General features: G+C 41.1%; 1 protein-coding gene across 6 annotated transcripts in view; it reads left to right on the top strand.

Annotated features, from left to right (window-relative positions):
• The window catches only part of LOC143041056 (BBSome complex member BBS7-like), a 157,266-nt gene that overhangs the window by 107,338 nt on the left and 35,757 nt on the right, over positions 1–14,171 (top strand). For all 6 annotated transcript variants that reach the window (XM_076212825.1, XM_076213094.1, XM_076213064.1 and 3 more), the window contains 3 exons: positions 2,662–2,814; positions 10,304–10,441; positions 11,140–11,352. In XM_076212825.1, the coding sequence (XP_076068940.1) occupies positions 2,662–2,814; positions 10,304–10,441; positions 11,140–11,352 (504 nt within the window). The remainder of the gene's footprint in view (positions 1–2,661; positions 2,815–10,303; positions 10,442–11,139; positions 11,353–14,171) is intronic.

The raw sequence follows: 14,171 nt of genomic DNA, 5'->3' as shown, positions 1-14,171 counted from the left end.
TTTCCCAGTTTCACCTTCATCCACATTAACCTTGAAGAAACCTCCTTCCGCTCCACTACACGCTTACCTATCTCTTCACTTACTAGTATAGCCACCCCTTCTCTCCCTTGCCCTCTCTTCACTCCTGAGAACCTACGAACTATACTCCCAAACTCACACTCGCCCTTCCCTCTCAACTTAGTTTCACTCAATGCCAACACATCCATCTTTCTTCTCACAAACATACTGCCTATCTCTTCCCTTTTACTCTCATCTGTACTACATCCATGCACATTAAGAGACCCAAACCTTAGGGTACTGGTTGGAAAACTCCTAGACCCTCTTATGCCTTTACTTTTTTTTAGGAATGTTCCCTGTCAGGCTACAGGGAGAAGGATGCCTAGTCCTAATCCCCCTCCTGTTTTTCTCACCTCTTATGATTCAAGTAGGAATACTTGGTGGCAGTATTCTATCCCCCACCACAGGGTAGGTGAAAAAGGAAATGAATATTCAGAGAAATGGTACAGGACAGCAACAAGGGGTTGAGGGACAGCATAACAGAGGGACAGTCACAGTATAATAAAAGTGTCATCATTTCTCTGTGAACAGAGTCCTCCTCTATCACAGACAAAATGATGTGTGGCTCTGGTCCATAGGGGTGCCCCATATAGACCCTAAAGTATCAACTGCATGCTACTTTGCCACGATAACATGCAGCCAATACCCCAGACGGGGAATAACAATAACACAAAAAGAAATAATGGATCAATTAATGAACCTTGACATTAGGAAATCCCACAGCCTAGACAGAATTGCAAATTGGATACTAAAAGAATGTAAAGAAGAATTAATGGACAAAATATACATCATAACAAGTTGCTCACTCAAAGAAGGAAAAATACCAAAAGACTGGAAAAATGCCAACATTGTATCAATATATAAAGGAGGAAACAAAGAAGAACCAACTTATTACAGACCGGTCTCCCTTACAAGCACCGTAGCCAAAATTTGTGGAAAAATGATCAAGAATAGATGGATAAAACACCTGGACAAAAACAATATTATAAACTCAAGACAATTTGGATTCAGACAAGGAAGATCATGTGCTACAAATTTAATCTGTTTCTGCTCAAGACTAATAGATATAATACAAGAAAGGGATGGATGGGATGATTGTACTTTCCTAGACTTACAGAAAGCCTTCAACAAAGTACCACACAAAAATTATTACAAAAAGGAAAAAATGGAATACATAGAAGGGATACAAGGTAACCTGGATGGAGAATTTCCTGCATGGTAGAAAAAAGAGAGTAGTGCTCAGAGAAAAGTGTTCAGGTTGGGAGGTGATTAGTGGAGTTCCACAGGGATCAGTATTGGCTCTAATAATATTTGCTATTTATGTGAATGACATGGATGAAGATGTGGAATGTTACATGAGCTTCTTTGCAGACGATGCTAAATTGTTGAGGAAAGTGAAAACCGAAACAGATTGTGAATCACTACAGAGAGACCTAAACAAGGTTTGGAAATAGTCAAAAGTGGAAGTAGACTTCAACTTTAGGAAATATAGGATAATGGAGTTTGGAAAAAGTAAAAAAAAAAAGAATGTCAGGACCATATACAATTGGAACAAGGGAAGTGAAGAAAGTGTTATCTGAAAAAGACCTGGGAGTAATTATCTCAAATGACTTGTCCCCTGATAAACAAATGAACAAAATTGTTGGAGAATCCTACAACTTGCTAAGATCAATAAAGGTGGCTTTTACCTATTTAGATGAAGAAATGGTTAAAAAACTACAAGTCACACTAATAAGGCCTAGACTGGAGTATGCTGTGACACTGGTCACCCAGTACCAAAAAGAATATAAAGAAAATTGAAAGAATCCAGAGAGTAACCACGAAAATGGCCCCAGTACTTTCAAACCTATCATATAAGGAGAGACTGGCTAAATTGAAATTACCGACTTTGGAACAAAGAAGAAAAAGAGGCAACCTACTGACCATCTACAGAATCATGAAAGGCATGGAAGTGCCTGATAGAGTACTTACTAATTTGGGGTAAGAGAAACATTTACAAGAGGACATGAAAAAAAAAAATTAAAAAGGATAGTTATAGAAGAGACCTGAAAAAAAAGTTTACCACACAGAATGGTAGACATCTGGAACAAATAGGACAAAACAATAGTGTGTGCAAAAACCATACACGAATTTAAGAGCAAACTAGACACTGCAAGAGACAAAGGCAGGACACCATGAGCATAGCTCCCCTTCCTTTAAGATACAACTAGGTAAATACATTAGTTACCTGATGTAGAATGATGCATCACAATATATGCATTATAAAATATAAAGTTACATCTGTTATACTTGTTCTCTTTCACCCAGAATGTTTATAACCACAGAAAACATGATCAAGCTTGTTCACAGAAGACAGGGGTTACTCAGTTACAACTACAAAATAAATATAATCAAGACACCAATGCCTGCATCCTCATATACTCACTAGTGCCTCATGACGCCTATATAGCCATCATTGTATTCTATGGGTTAATTCAGTAAAGGTAGTGCCATTGAATTAATCACTATTTTGTAATTTGTCTTTGTTTTGCAAGGTTACTAGTACATTGGCATTTATTTGTTATATAACATCATATTAGCTTTTTTTTCTCTCTTTTATATCAGATGAGTCTGAATCGGAGTGATGCTTCATACTTACTGAGCCTAGAAGTTCAGACAGCAATTGACAATGTATTACTTCAGAGTGATGTTCCAATAGACTTGTTGGATGTTGAGAAAAATTCAGCTGTGGTCAGTTACAGTACCTGTGATCCTGAAGTGAGTATTATGTGGTTTGGGAAGAAATGTACAGAACTACAAATGCATGAAATTTTTATGAAATATTATGTTAATTTTCCAACTGTAACAGAAACTCTACTACTCACTTAAAAGTAATATATACGAGGGAGAGTAAAAAATTATCCACACTTTTGCCATAACATATCTTTATTATCGTCACACTGTGTTCTGCACATGTATGCTTATAGTTGGTACTGTTGTGGTCACATGATTGAAGTTTGAGCCTGATTGCAACATTTTGCTTTCTGTCTTTACAGTGTAAGCATGGCCACTCCACTTGTAGTATGCACCAAGAAAGAACAAAGATCAGCGACCTGATTTCTCTAATCTAAAGGTTGTGTCAGGGGCTGAAATTCATCAGAGGCTTTTAGCATAATATGGGGACAGTGCACTACCACATAGAAGTGTGTATGAGTGGATTGAGAAGTTTAAAAGTGGCTGGACAAGTGTGACAGACCTCAAGACATTTTCACTTTTGCTCTGCAGTAAGTTTCTTGGCACCTATTTTGCACAGACTTTATGGAAGTCAAGCTCATTGTGGATTATTTGATAGGCAGAACCATGATTAATCTGTAGAGAACAAGCTCCCTCATCGATGATAACTCACCAGTTCACCATTACTATCTCTCGAGCTTGCTGAATCTTCTCATTAGTGGTGGAGGTTGATGAGCATTCCTGCTCCCTCTTCAAGCTTCATTCTTGTCCAGCCACTTTTAAACTGCTCAATCAACTCATACACACTTCTGCGCAGTAGTGCACAGTCCCTGTATTGTGCTAAAAGCCTCCAGTGAATATCAACCCAACACACCTTCTGACCAGAGAAATCAGATCACCGCTCTTTGATCTTCCTTGATGCATACTACTAGTAGAGTGGGCATGTTCATACAGTAAAGACAGAGAGCAAAATATTGCAGTCAGGCTCAAACTTCAATCACATGACCACAACAGTACCAACTAAAAGCATATATGGACAGAACATAGTGTGACAATAATAAAGATATGGTGACATTGCAGATAATGTTTTACTCTCCCTCGATAGATGGATCTAAGATAGATCCATCTATCGAGGGAGAGTAAAAAATTATCTGCAATGTCACCATATCTTTATTATTGTCACACTATGTTCTGTCCATATATGCTTTTAGTTAGTACTGTTGTGGTCATGTGATGACAAAATGTAAAAAATATGCATTGGCTTGTCAGGTTCATCTAATTTTGTATATATATTTTTTATTTTATAAATTTATATATTTATCATATTTTATATAATTTGTATAAAAATATAAGAAGTATAAAGAAAAAATACATACATATATATATACCAAAGGGTTTTCCCCCTTACAAGGGAAGTAGCCAAAAAACAAAGGCATAAAAACCATTCCCACCCATTCAATCCCCAATACACTCCACTCCCCTCCACCTTCTACCCTCCCTCTTATCTTGACACCTCCTGGATGATGGGTCATCCCTGTACCTTGTCCACTGCCCTGAGTTAGAAGCAGTGTCGCAAGACACAGCACATCCACAGCAAGGCCACTTCATTAAATCGGCAACCCCCCTATCCGTCCCCTCATGCAGAAAAGGAGAAGGCAGGGAGAAATCCTTTCAGGCTGTGTCAAATTTTTCTCCCACATACTACCTTACCCCCCATTGCCCCACCCATTCCACCTCATGCATCACAACATCATCAATATACAACCATTTTCCATTCACCCGTCTTCTGTCCTCTCCCATCCTTCCTCAACAGACATTCCCCTCTTCCCCAAAGCCCCTTTCACCCCATCCAGCCATCTCATCCTAGGCTGCCCCCTCATGTTCACACCCTCATGTTCACACCCTCCACATCTGCCTTCCATACCTCTTTTACTAGTCTTTCTTCACTCATTCTTTCCATGTGTCCAAATCATCCTAATACTCTTTCATCCACCCTATCATCCACCCCCCAACCCCAAGAGTTGGGGGCCAAACGGCGGCAACCAGCCCTGGCCACCGGCTATACACAGGTGGCACCGATCCCCAAGAGGAGCTACGTCTGCCTTGGGGAGTACCACAATCCTTTTTCTCAACATGCAACATTACGTTTTTTCTGCACCGAGGGGGTGATTTTCCGGCGATCACCCCTCTTCTTCTACTTTTAGCTGGAGATGTAGAGAGCAATCCTGGGCCCACCACAAAATACACATGCCCAACATGCTCTAAACCCATTACTTCGAGCAGACAGACAAAGGGCTCAGTTCAGTGCAATATGTGCAAAAACTGGGCCCACCTCACTTGTACAACACTTGCTGACACAAACCAATATACAAACACTTGGACATGTTCTACCTGCCCTCCAGTAACCCCACTCCCACCTCCCCAACCACAGCCAGCACCCTTACCCACTCCCAATTTCCCTTTGCCCTTATCCCCAATCAGTACTCCCCTTCCTTTGTTCCCAATCTCTCCTTTCCCCCCCTCTAACCCAGATCCTATACCTTCCCCATTAACACCCCAACCTCAACCCCAAACGGCAACATACAACACATACAGAACACACAACATCAACATATTACAACACAACATTGATGGTATTAACAGGAAAAAACATGAACTCAAACACTTTCTTAAACAACACAACATACACATTGCAATTATACAAGAAACAAAACTAAGACACTCACACAAAACACCATTTCATAATTACACCACCATCAGACAAGACTGGGCCGACGGCAATGGCGGTGGACTCATCACCCTGATCCACCACTCCATCTGTTTTGTGGACACAAGTGCCACAACCAAAATTCTCCTCCCTACCACAGATAACACTACAGAAATCCAATCCATTCGAATCCGCACAGGCAACAAATCAACACCGACAATAGTTAACATGTACATTCCCCCCCAATCATCCCCCACAGTTCCAAACACCTTCAGACCTCAATTTAGCCAACTAGCCTCAATCCCCAACCTGATCATGGGTGGTGACTTCAACGTCAAGTCGTCTGCCTGGTATGTCGACAACCCTGACACAGACAGAGGGCTTGATATACAGACTCAGTTTGACTCATTGACTATCATGAACAACACACATAATCATACACATATCCCACACCAAGCCCTCTACACTCCCTCCTCTCCTGATATCACCTTTTGCTCCCCCTGCCTAACCCCAACAACATCATGGAGAGTGGTCGGAACCCTTGGTTCTGACCACCTTCCAATCATCATCACCACCAAAACAAAATGCACCCCAGTTGGCCACAGACACACATACACCAATTACAAGAGAGCTAACTGGGAAGCTTTTACTGAAGAGACAGAACAACATTTTGAAACACTTAACAGTACAGCAATCACAAACATAAACAATGCTGTGTACACTTTTGATACAATCATACAAAATGCAGACAAGAGATACATCCCCAGAGGCAACAGAAAATCACACAACCCCAACTTCACACCAGAAATTCAAGGCCTCATCAGACAACGAGAAACACTTAAACACAATACCCCCACACCTATCCCTCAAAACATAGCAGACCAAATACAAACACTAAACACTGTGATTGCCAATAAAATACACAAACAAAAAACACAAAATTGACAAAACTTTATCAATACACTTGATCACAAAACAAACACCAGCAAATTGTACAAAACACTCAACAGCATTACACTATCCAACAGTAACACAACACGCTCTCATGCAGCAATAATCACAACAACAGACAATCTACCCTCAAACAGACAACAAGCAAACACTCATAAATCATTTTGCACAGACAAGCCATCTCACTTCTCACCCTGACAACCGAGGCACTATTCGACATAAGAAAGACTTCCCCACAGACTCAGACTATACACCCTTCATAGACAGTCAGACAAAACACATAATGCATAATCTCAAGCACTCATCCGCCTGTGGCCCTGATAACATAAATAACATCCACCTAAAACACATTGGACCACAAGGTATACACGCACTCACAAACATTGCAAACTACAGCTATTCACACAACACTATACCCAACATCTGGAAGCATGGTAAAATAATCATTCCAAAACTGAACAAAGACCCAACAATCCCAACATCGCACCGCCCAATCACATTTCTCTGCACCCCCTCTAAAGTCATTGAACGCCTAATACAGGTAAACGTCGACTTACGATGGCATTAGGTTTCGATAGAGCCATCGTAAGACGATCTCATCGTAAGTCGATCCCCACTCTGTTCCGTGGTCACTGTACCTAGCCTACCTGTATATTAACCACCAGAGATACTGAATATAGCCTATTAAACATGTACAGTAGTTTATTTAATTATTTTTATCCTTTTTACCATATTCAAACACTATAATATGTATTTTCAGTACGGACTTAAATCTCGCGGGCAGCAGCCAATGCCAGCCGTACGACGTGACGTAATAATACTCGCATCATAAAATATAGTCACCGCTTATATCGATCGTTCTCTCTTTCACCCGCGAATTTTGAAAACCACAGAGAATGAATCATTTGAGAGAATGTAAAAACACAGGGGCGACTACAATAAATATAATCAAGACTCCTACGTGTGCGGCACCGTATGGAAGGGGTTAAATTATCATATCGTCGTCGTCGTCGTCGTCGTCGTCATCGTAAAGTCGAACAATCGTAAGTCGCGGCCATCGTAAGTCGACGTTTACCTGTACTTAAACTTGTCACACCACATATTCCCCTTGCTGACTCACAACACGGTTTTAGGCCACTACACTCCACAAACACTCTTCTGATAAACCTTACACAAAGAATTTTAGATGGCATCAATTCAGATAGGCCCCACCACAGAACACTTCTTATAACATTAGACATTAGTAAAGCTTTTGATGCTATCCCCCGCCACAACCTAACAAATAAAATATATAACACAGACATGCACAATAACACCAAAAGATGGCTGGCCAATTATCTGGCAGGTAGGAATGCTTACGTGTCATATAATGACCAATCATCGCACATCAGAAACATTAAGAATGGAGTACCACAGGGCTCTGTTCTATCCCCCACGCTCTTTAATCTATACATGCATGACTTACCCACACCAGACACCTCAGAAATACAAATCTCTTCCTACGCAGACGACATAACAAACACATGCACACATCGTAACACAGACAAAGCTGCAGAAATAATCCAGCCATACCTTGATACACTCAACACATGGTTCAACACAGACTCAAAATAGCTCCAACCAAATCTACAGCAACATTTCTCACCAACTGGACAAAAGAACACAAATACATACCTCATCTCTACATCAACAACACTCTAATACCACACACAAACACACCGAAAATTCCTGGTGTAACATACGATACATCCATGTCTTTCAAACAACACATCACAAACATAAAAAACAAATGCACACCTAGACTTAACGCACTTAAGTCAATCACTAGAACAACATTTGGACAAAAGAAAGAAACTTATACAACAATATACAAACAATGCATACGCTCAATGATGAATTATGCGAGTCCTGCATGGGCTCCTAATCTCAGTGAGACACACCACAACACCCTTCAAATCATACAAAACAAAGCCCTAAAAACAATTACAGGCTGCACAAAAACAACACCTACAGACCATTTACACCATGAAACAAAAGTCCTCAAAGTCAAGGACCACCTTGACATGAGAGGCACACAAACACTTGCTGCAGCCACCACAAACACATCAGACTCGCTACACTACATAGCAGAACACCCACACACACCAAGAAACATTAAAACAACACCCAAAGACCTGCATCACACACAGATACTCTCTTCTCTTCCTCCACAACCACCAAATACCAGCCTCCGGAAACATATTCATAATCATATCACTCACCGCTCCATTAACACACTGAAAGACAACACACTGCTGCATGCCAGACCCCCTGATATCCACCCTTCTGAATCCTCTCTCCCACGAAAGGACAGAGTCCACCTTGCCAGACTGCGGTGCGGCCACCACCCAGCACTTCTAAGCTACCAGAAGAGGCTGGATGACCGCATTGTGAACAGCTGCCCAGGATGTAACACTTCACCCCATACCATACAACACATAATGGAAGACTGCATTATACACAATCATGCACGCAAACAACACAACATACACTCTATAAAGGATTTGTGGGAAAACCCAGTTTCGGCTGTGGCATTCCTTGGGGAGACGGTACTGCTCGGACAGACAGTCTAGGGAACGACAACAACAACAACAACAACTTCCTTACCACCCCTGTTCTCCTCAACTTCTCATTTCTCACTCTATCCAGCCTAGTAACCCCCATCATACTTTTCAGGTACCTCATCTCAAACACATTCAAACTCCTCTCTTCCTCTCTTATGTTCCATGTTTCTGCCTCATACAGTGCTGTTGGCACAATCACTCCTTCATACAATCTCCTCTTATCATCCATTCCCAAATGTCTATTTCTCATTACACTTTTTAATCCACCAAGCCATTTACTTGCTTCTCTCAATCTACATTCTACCTCCACCTCCACACCTCCCTTTCCTTCCACATTCGCACCCAAGTATCTAAAACTATCCACCTCCTTCATTCTCTCTTCCTTAATGCTCACTTCCAGTGTGCTGCCACTTTCACCCATTGTACATCTCATCACCTTACTTTTACCCACATCTTCAGTTTTCTTCTTTCACACACTCCCAAACTCTGTCACCAACTTCCTTAATGCCTCATCTGATCCTGCTACAAGCGCATTGTTGTCCACAAACAACAGCTGGCTGATCTCCCACTTTTCTCCATTTTCTTTAACCATCTCCAATCCCTGACCCACTACCCTTGCATTTACCTCTCGCACCACCCCATCCATGTATAAGTTGAACAGCCAAGGTGACATAACACATCCCTGATGAAGTCCCACCTTTACCTTGAACCACTCACTCTCTCCATTTCTAATCCCAACACATGCTCTACTACTCTCGTAAAAACTTCTGACAGCTCCTAAAAGCTTTCCTCCTATCCCATATATCTGCAAAACCTCCCACAGTGCCTTCCTGTCTACCCTGTCATAAGCCTTTTCCAGATCCATAAAAGCCCAAAAAACATCCTTACCTTTTCCAGTAGCTTTCTCACATATCTGTCTTACCACAAAAATCTGATCTACGCAACCTGCACCTGTCCTAAATCCAACCTGTTCCTCACCAATTACTCCCTCTGTTCCTCTCCTAATCCTCTCAATCAATAACTTCCCATAAGCCTTCCCAACTATACTTAACAAGCTAATCCCTCTAAAACTACTACACTCACACTTGTCCCCCTTTCCCTTGTAGAGTGGGACTACACAGGCACTCCTCTAGTCCTCCGGCAGTCTACCCTCTCTCCAACAAACATTAAATAACCTCACCAGCCTTGTAAGGGGGAAAAAGCCCTTGGTATATGTATGCATGTATATTATATTTTAATATATTTTATAATTTTGTTTTATAATTATCATCAGAGTGGAAACTTTTTGCTGGCAACCTATCGCTGTCAGGCCAATACTACGCGGTTAGAAGTTCGCATCAGAACTATAGAGGGGCAGTATGGTACATTACAGGCTTACATTACACCAAGACTTCAACCAAAATGTTGTCAGGTATGTATTTTTCTCACAAACCTCATATTTGTGACCAAACCCTTTCAATAATGATTAATAACTTTGTTTAATGTCACAAAGGTCACCCTATCAGGAGGCTAGGATGGTGATTCTGATGGAGGACTTTGTAGTATGGAAGTAAATGAACCATGCTCTTGGTCCAACTCACTGTGGTAGGGTTTGCACTGCTGTCACCTTGACTTGCACCACAAGTAGTGATACCCTTACCTGCTTGGCCAGCAAGAATCTTTTGATAATGATAAAGAAAAACAAGAGATAAATGTTCAGTCAAAAAGAGGCCAACAAGGAAGGGTGGGGTTCAGTGATAATTGCATGGATAATGTGTAGTGTCCTCATAGCCCACTGTTCAGTTTTTGTTCTTGGACTCCACTTAGTATAAATTGTATATATATTATTATTTAGATGTGATGGTGGTGGGAGATGCCAGATGAAAGAATCCATCATCTTCCACTGCTTAACACTGATAAATTTCACTCAACAGTACATGTTTCTTCTTGGTTATTTATGTGTCAAACTGGTGGCCATGGTCAGATATCTTAGAGCTGTTTGGTATCCTTCAAGAAAAGACAGTGGTTACAAAGTCATCAATTGATTGGTATTTTAAAACTTGTCACTACACTGCAATATGAAACATTCTGTATGAAATCTTTCTCAGTTTTAATCTATCTATTTTGCAGGTTTGCCAGTACCGTATCAAGCCTTTGTCACTTCATACTCGCATCCACAATTTTGATGCTAACCGTCCCTACAATGTATTAACACTTAAAGGACAATTTACACTGCCAGAAATGCATGCTTGGGTTGTTTTTTGTCTACCTGAGCTTCCAGAGAGAACACCAAGTGGTGATGTGGCAGAATTCACTTTTGTTTCCACGTTCTTAGACACACAGGTAGAGGCTGGATATGTGATGTAACTATAATCAATACAAAACTACATCAGATTCTATTTTATGATGATGTCATGATGTCATACCCCATCTGGGGTATTGGTTGCATATTATTGTGCTGTATAAATTGTGCAATTGATATTTTAGGGACTATATGGGGTGTCTCTATGGACCAGAGTCACACGTTTTGTCTATGTTAGAGGAAGGCTCTTAAAGAGAAATGATGCTACTTCATTGTATTGCCCCCCCCCCTAGATACTGTCTTTTACCACTTTGAGTATATATTTCCATTTTCACCTCTGTCCCTTGTGGTAGAGGAAAGAAAGAATACTGCCACTAAGTCCTCTCACTTTGGTTGTAAGGGTGGCTAAAACAGGATGGAATGATGGGACTAGGCATCCTGCTCTCTGTAACATTAAGGGGTACATTCCTACAAGTCAAGGCAAAATAGGGTCTGGGAGTTTTCTAAACAGAGCCCTATGTTTTGGGTCTTTTAATGTGTGTGGCGTGGTACAGATGAGAGTAAAAGGGAAGAGATAGGCAGTATATGAGAAGGAAGATGGATGAGTTTGCAGTGAGTGAAACTAAGTTGAAAGGGAGGGGTGATTTTGAATTTGGGAGTGTAGTGGGGAGGATGTCAGGAGCAAGGAGAGGACAAGGGAGGGAAGGGGTGGCTCTACTAGTAAGTATTTACCTAGTTGTATTTTACAGGACGAGAGCTATGCTCATAGTGACCCGTTTTCGTATCTCTCCACATCGTGTATAGTTCTGGCATTCACTGTTTCTCTGTTCAGTTTGTTCCAGACATCGATCACTCTATGTGGGAAGCTATTTTTTTCAGGTCTCTTCATAATTCTGAAAATGGTGTGTGGTGGAGTGGAAGGAGGTTTTTTTCAAGGTTAACCACTTCAGTACGATGGTGGAGATGTGTTTAGAGAGTTGATGATAGCTTACACATTGTTTAGGAAAAAAGTTAATCATAAGTACAGATGGGAAAGGGTGGTTCATAAGGCATTAATGGACTTTGTAATGGTTTCCAGGAAAAAAGTAGGAAGATTTTTGGATTCTATGTTCTTTGGGGAAAGAGAATGGGGGAATATCAGATCTTTTTTGGTGGAAGGTAAGTTGAGAGTGGAGAATAAGTGGAGAAAAGAGCAGAGGGTAGAGAGATGCTTAGAGTAAACTTTAAATAAGAAAGAAAAGGAACAGAAGTATAAGGAGAAGCTAAGAGAAGTGTGGGAGGTGGTGAAGGATAGTTGTAGGAGTGGAGGAATGGGGGGTGTTTCAAGGAGGGAGTGAGGTGTACAAAGATGGTATGTGAAACAAGGAGGATGGGAGGGAATAGAAGGAAGGATAGTGGTGAGATGATGAAGTGGAGAAGGTAGTAGAAGAGAAGCAAGCATTCAAGGACTGGTTGCAAAGTAGGGTGAGAGAAACATATGAGAGGTACATACATACATATACCAAAGGCTTTTTCCTCCTTACAAGGGAGGTAGCCAAAAAACAAAGGCATAAATATCCCTCCCACCCATTCCATCCCCAACATACTCCACTCACCTCTACCCACTTCCCTCCCTCTTATCTTGGCACCTCATCTGGCATGAGAGGTACAAAGAAAAAAAGAAAAAAAAAAGGAGAGCAGATGTAAAATAGGATAGGGATATGACAGAAAAAAAATTGAAAGTAATAAAAGATGTTTTGGAAGAAAACAGATGAAGGGGAGGCGAGTCAAAGAGAGAAAGGTAAAAGGTGTAGATGGACAGATGTTAATAGAAGAGGAGGTAGTAAGAGGAAGATGGGCAGAGTATTTTAGAGAGCTGTTGAATGGGGAGGAGGATAAGGAGGGATTGGTGATAGCAGTGGAAGGTGCTAAGAAAATGACAGTAATGGGAGAGGAAAATGGAGGAGAAACAAGAAAAGATGAGAATAGGTAAGGCACCTGGGTTAGGGTGTCTTGAGGAGTGTCTCAAAAAAGGAGGTACAGTAATAGTAGACCAGGTTGTGAGGTTGTTTAATGTGTGTCTAAGGGAGGGTAGAGTGCTGGAGGACTGGAGGAATACCTGTATATTTCCACTTTACAAAAGAAAAGGGGACAAATGTGAGTGTAGTAGTTTCAGAGGGATCAGTTTGTTGAGTGTAGTTGGGAAGGCATATGAAGGATTAGGAGGGGAACAGAGGGAGTAATTGGTGAGGAAATGTGTAGGTTTAGAGGGGTTGTATGGATCAAATTTTTATGGTAAGGCATATATGTGAGAAAGCTTTAGGAAAAGGTAAGGATATTTTCTGGGCCTTCATGGATTTAGAAAAGACTTATGGCAGGGTAGACAGGAAGACACTATGGGAGGTTTTGCAGATATATGGGACTGGAGAAAGCTGTTAAGGGCAGTCAAGAGTTAATATGAGAATAGTGGAGCCTGTGTTAGAATTGGAAATTAAGAGAGCAAGTGGTTTGAAGTAAAGGTAGGACTGCATCAGGAGTGTGTCATGTCTCCACAGCTGTCCAATATGTACATGGATGAGGTGGTGCAGGAGGTGAGGGGCAAGAGTAATGGGCAGGGGTTTGGAGATAGTTAAAGAAAATGGAGAAAAATGGGAGGTGAATCAGTTGTTTGCTGATGACATTGCATTTGTGGCAGGGTCAGAGGGGGTTTTAAGAGAAATAGTGATAGAGTTTGGAGGGGTATGCAATAGGAGAAAGTTGAAGGTAAATGTGGATAAAAGTAAGGTGATGAAATATACAAGGGGAGAGGATGGCAGCAAGTTGGAAACAAGTCTTAAAGGAGAGAGGCTAGAGGAAGTGGATAGCTTTAGGTATTTGGGGT

Source organism: Oratosquilla oratoria, chromosome 1 (assembly GCF_046742065.1).
Source record: "Oratosquilla oratoria isolate Oo_2021 chromosome 1, ASM4674206v1, whole genome shotgun sequence".
Classification (NCBI taxonomy): domain Eukaryota; kingdom Metazoa; phylum Arthropoda; class Malacostraca; order Stomatopoda; family Squillidae; genus Oratosquilla; species Oratosquilla oratoria.
This window is presented reverse-complemented; position numbering and strand designations above follow the sequence as displayed.